At 37.3% G+C, this 2,747-nt stretch overlaps 1 protein-coding gene across 3 annotated transcripts in view; it reads right to left on the bottom strand.

The window, feature by feature from the left end:
* The window catches only part of cpne5a (copine Va), a 90,232-nt gene that overhangs the window by 67,329 nt on the left and 20,156 nt on the right, over positions 1–2,747 (bottom strand). For all 3 annotated transcript variants that reach the window (XM_014019812.1, XM_014019821.1, XM_014019827.1), the window contains exon 4: positions 787–890. In XM_014019812.1, the coding sequence (XP_013875266.1) occupies positions 787–890 (104 nt within the window). The remainder of the gene's footprint in view (positions 1–786; positions 891–2,747) is intronic.

Below are 2,747 nucleotides of genomic sequence, written 5' to 3'. Positions count from 1 at the left end.
CTCTCTCTCTCTCTCTCTCTCTCTCTCTCTCTCTCTCTCTCTCTCTCTCTCTCTCTGTTCTCATTCCAGTGTTGCATCATCAAAGCATGTCAAGCGAATTCATTAAGAGTTTAAAGATCCTAAGAGACATGAAGCTTAGTCCTCGATACATCCGCTGGGGCCACCAGAGACCTCATGCTTGAGGGGTGTGTGTGTGTTGGGGGGGGGGCTGTGGGGGGATTTCTCCTCTCCAACACGAAACGCCTGAATGGCGAGAGTGAGTGATCCTCAATCTGTTCTGGGAGACTTTGAAATGCAGCGGTACCTCTCTGACCCGTTCATATTGTAGCCTTTTCAAAAGTGGGGAAAAAAAGCAGGACAAAAGAAGGACAWGGGTCTTTGTGAGCTTTATAGAACTTCATTTTAAACATTTTCTTGTCTTTGCAATGGGGAGAATAAGGATAAGGCTCAAAATGAAATATTTATAACGCTTACATCAATCTTCTCTAAATTAATGACTACTGAGACGTCGAACAAATAAATTATATCCCGGGAGAGCTGAGCCAGTGACAAGAAGAAAAGAGGGGGAAAGGGTGACTTACAGACAGCAAATGAGAGACAAGAAAAAGAAATAAAGGGATGAAGAGATATGAAAAGGGGATATGGGAGATTTCTGAGAAAGAAAAAATGTTAACCGTGTACGGAAAAGGAAAGAGTTGGAGGAGTGAAAAGGAACTGCACATTTGAAACCCACACCTTGGTATGTGTCCTCAGAGAGGAGGATCAAACAGAAAAAAAAAAACTCACACGTCAAAGCGCAGGTTCTGCTTCTCCTCAAAAAAGTAGTCCAGAATGTACTTCCTGACAAAGTCTGGGTTTAGTGTGTTGTCTATCACCTCTGTTCTCCCAAACTGGATCAGAACCAAAGGAAAAAGAGAAAAAAAAAGCAAGGAAAATATGTAAACACAGAGCTTTGAGCCAACATATTATACAGTCATTTTTGCACCGTACATCAGTCCCCCCAGCCCACCCCCCCTCATCCCCCCACTGCTGTGTGAATTTAYGGATTCTGATGAGTTCATGTTTTATTAGGAGGAATCAGTGATTAAACATTTGCAGATTTCTCCACTTTGTTCTAATTATTCAGGAGATAAGTAAATGGTTTATTTAGAAGAATGAGCCTTGTTTCTGGGGAAAAATGGGGGGAAAAACTCCAGAAGTAGGTATTCATAAGACCCAAGATTAGACCCAATCAGCTGCTTCGACAAACCAGAGCAACACACTCAAATTATAGTGGACCTGATCCRTCAGTCCTCCGTTGCCATCTCTCGTAAACAAAAAGCAACGTGCGTCTAAAACTYGTCTCCAACTCAGAAAGAGGGTTCCACTTTTTTCTGGTTGAGAACCACAGCCTCAGACCAACAGGCACCAACTCTCTTCCCAGCCACTTAGCACTTAGCTGCACCACCAGAGTAAGACCCGGAGGTCATGACTTGTAAACGCCAACAGAACCACRTCATCTGCAAAGAGCAAAGCTGAGACCCTGAGGTTTCCAAACCACACACTCTCCTCTTTCAGATCCTGTCCATAAACATCACTAACAAGATCTGAGACCAGGGGCAGTTCCTGGTCCAGCCYAGACCAGGAACAAGCTTGACTTGAAGCTGAGAATATAGAATCAATTCCTACTACTAAACCTATTTCATGTAAAGATCTGTAATATTTGCATRCCTGTAGTTATCAGAGTTTCTTAAATGAGTATTATTTGCAGATGATACTACATTTTTCTGTTTAGGAAAAGATATAGAACGAATGATGGGGATGATGCAAACAGAATTTGTTAAAATACAAACTTGGTTTAAACTAAATAAATTATCAGTGAACTTGAATAAAACTAATTATTTGATATTCGGTAATAGAAACAGAGCTGTTTATTTTCCTTTTCGAGTTTATGGTGTTGAGATTTGTAGAGTCGGTGAGGCGAAGTTTTTGGATGTTATTATTGATGAAAAGCTGACATGGWAATCTCACATAAATCACTTAAGAACAAAAATAGCCAAATCCATTGCAGTATTGTATAAAGTAAGGGACTTATTTAATGACAAAGCACTGTTTATGTTATATAATGCAATAATTCTTCCACACTTGATTTACTGTATTGGCGTCTGGAGGAAAACACGTAAAACGTTTACAAATCCCATCTTTATTTTACAGAAAAGAGCCATAAGAATTATCACCAGAAAGCATTACAGTCACCCATCAAATATATTATTTTGTCAATTGAAATTATTGAAATTTTATGAGTTGGTTGATCATAATATTTTGCAGGTTATGTATAAAGCTCGTAAAAATTTATTACCTCTAAATATTCAATTAAATTTTGTTAAGAGTAAGTAATTATAACTTTAGAGATGTTTGACCAAAACTTGAACTAATTTAAAGGATCGACGTACTTCAGTCCAAGGAATAAGATTGTGGAATAATCTCAAAAGTGATAATAAAAATGCTGGTTCAATAAATTTATTTAAGAAAATGTTAAAAGTTAGATTGTTGAGGAAATAGGAATTTGTATAATTTGCATTCATAAGAACTGTTGTTTGAGAAGGAGTTGAAGTTGTTGTTGTTGTTTTGTTATTTGAAGATTATTGTTGTTTGAATTTATTTATTCATTTATTGAGAAAAGGGGTGGATATTAATATGATGTTTTTTCTTCTTTCTGCTACCTTTAACTTTATTTGTATTTTGTATTATTATTTGTTGTATGTATA

Source organism: Austrofundulus limnaeus, unplaced genomic scaffold (genome assembly GCF_001266775.1).
Source record: "Austrofundulus limnaeus strain Quisiro unplaced genomic scaffold, Austrofundulus_limnaeus-1.0 Scaffold3, whole genome shotgun sequence".
In the NCBI taxonomy this organism is placed as follows: Eukaryota; Metazoa; Chordata; class Actinopteri; order Cyprinodontiformes; family Rivulidae; genus Austrofundulus; species Austrofundulus limnaeus.
This window is presented reverse-complemented; position numbering and strand designations above follow the sequence as displayed.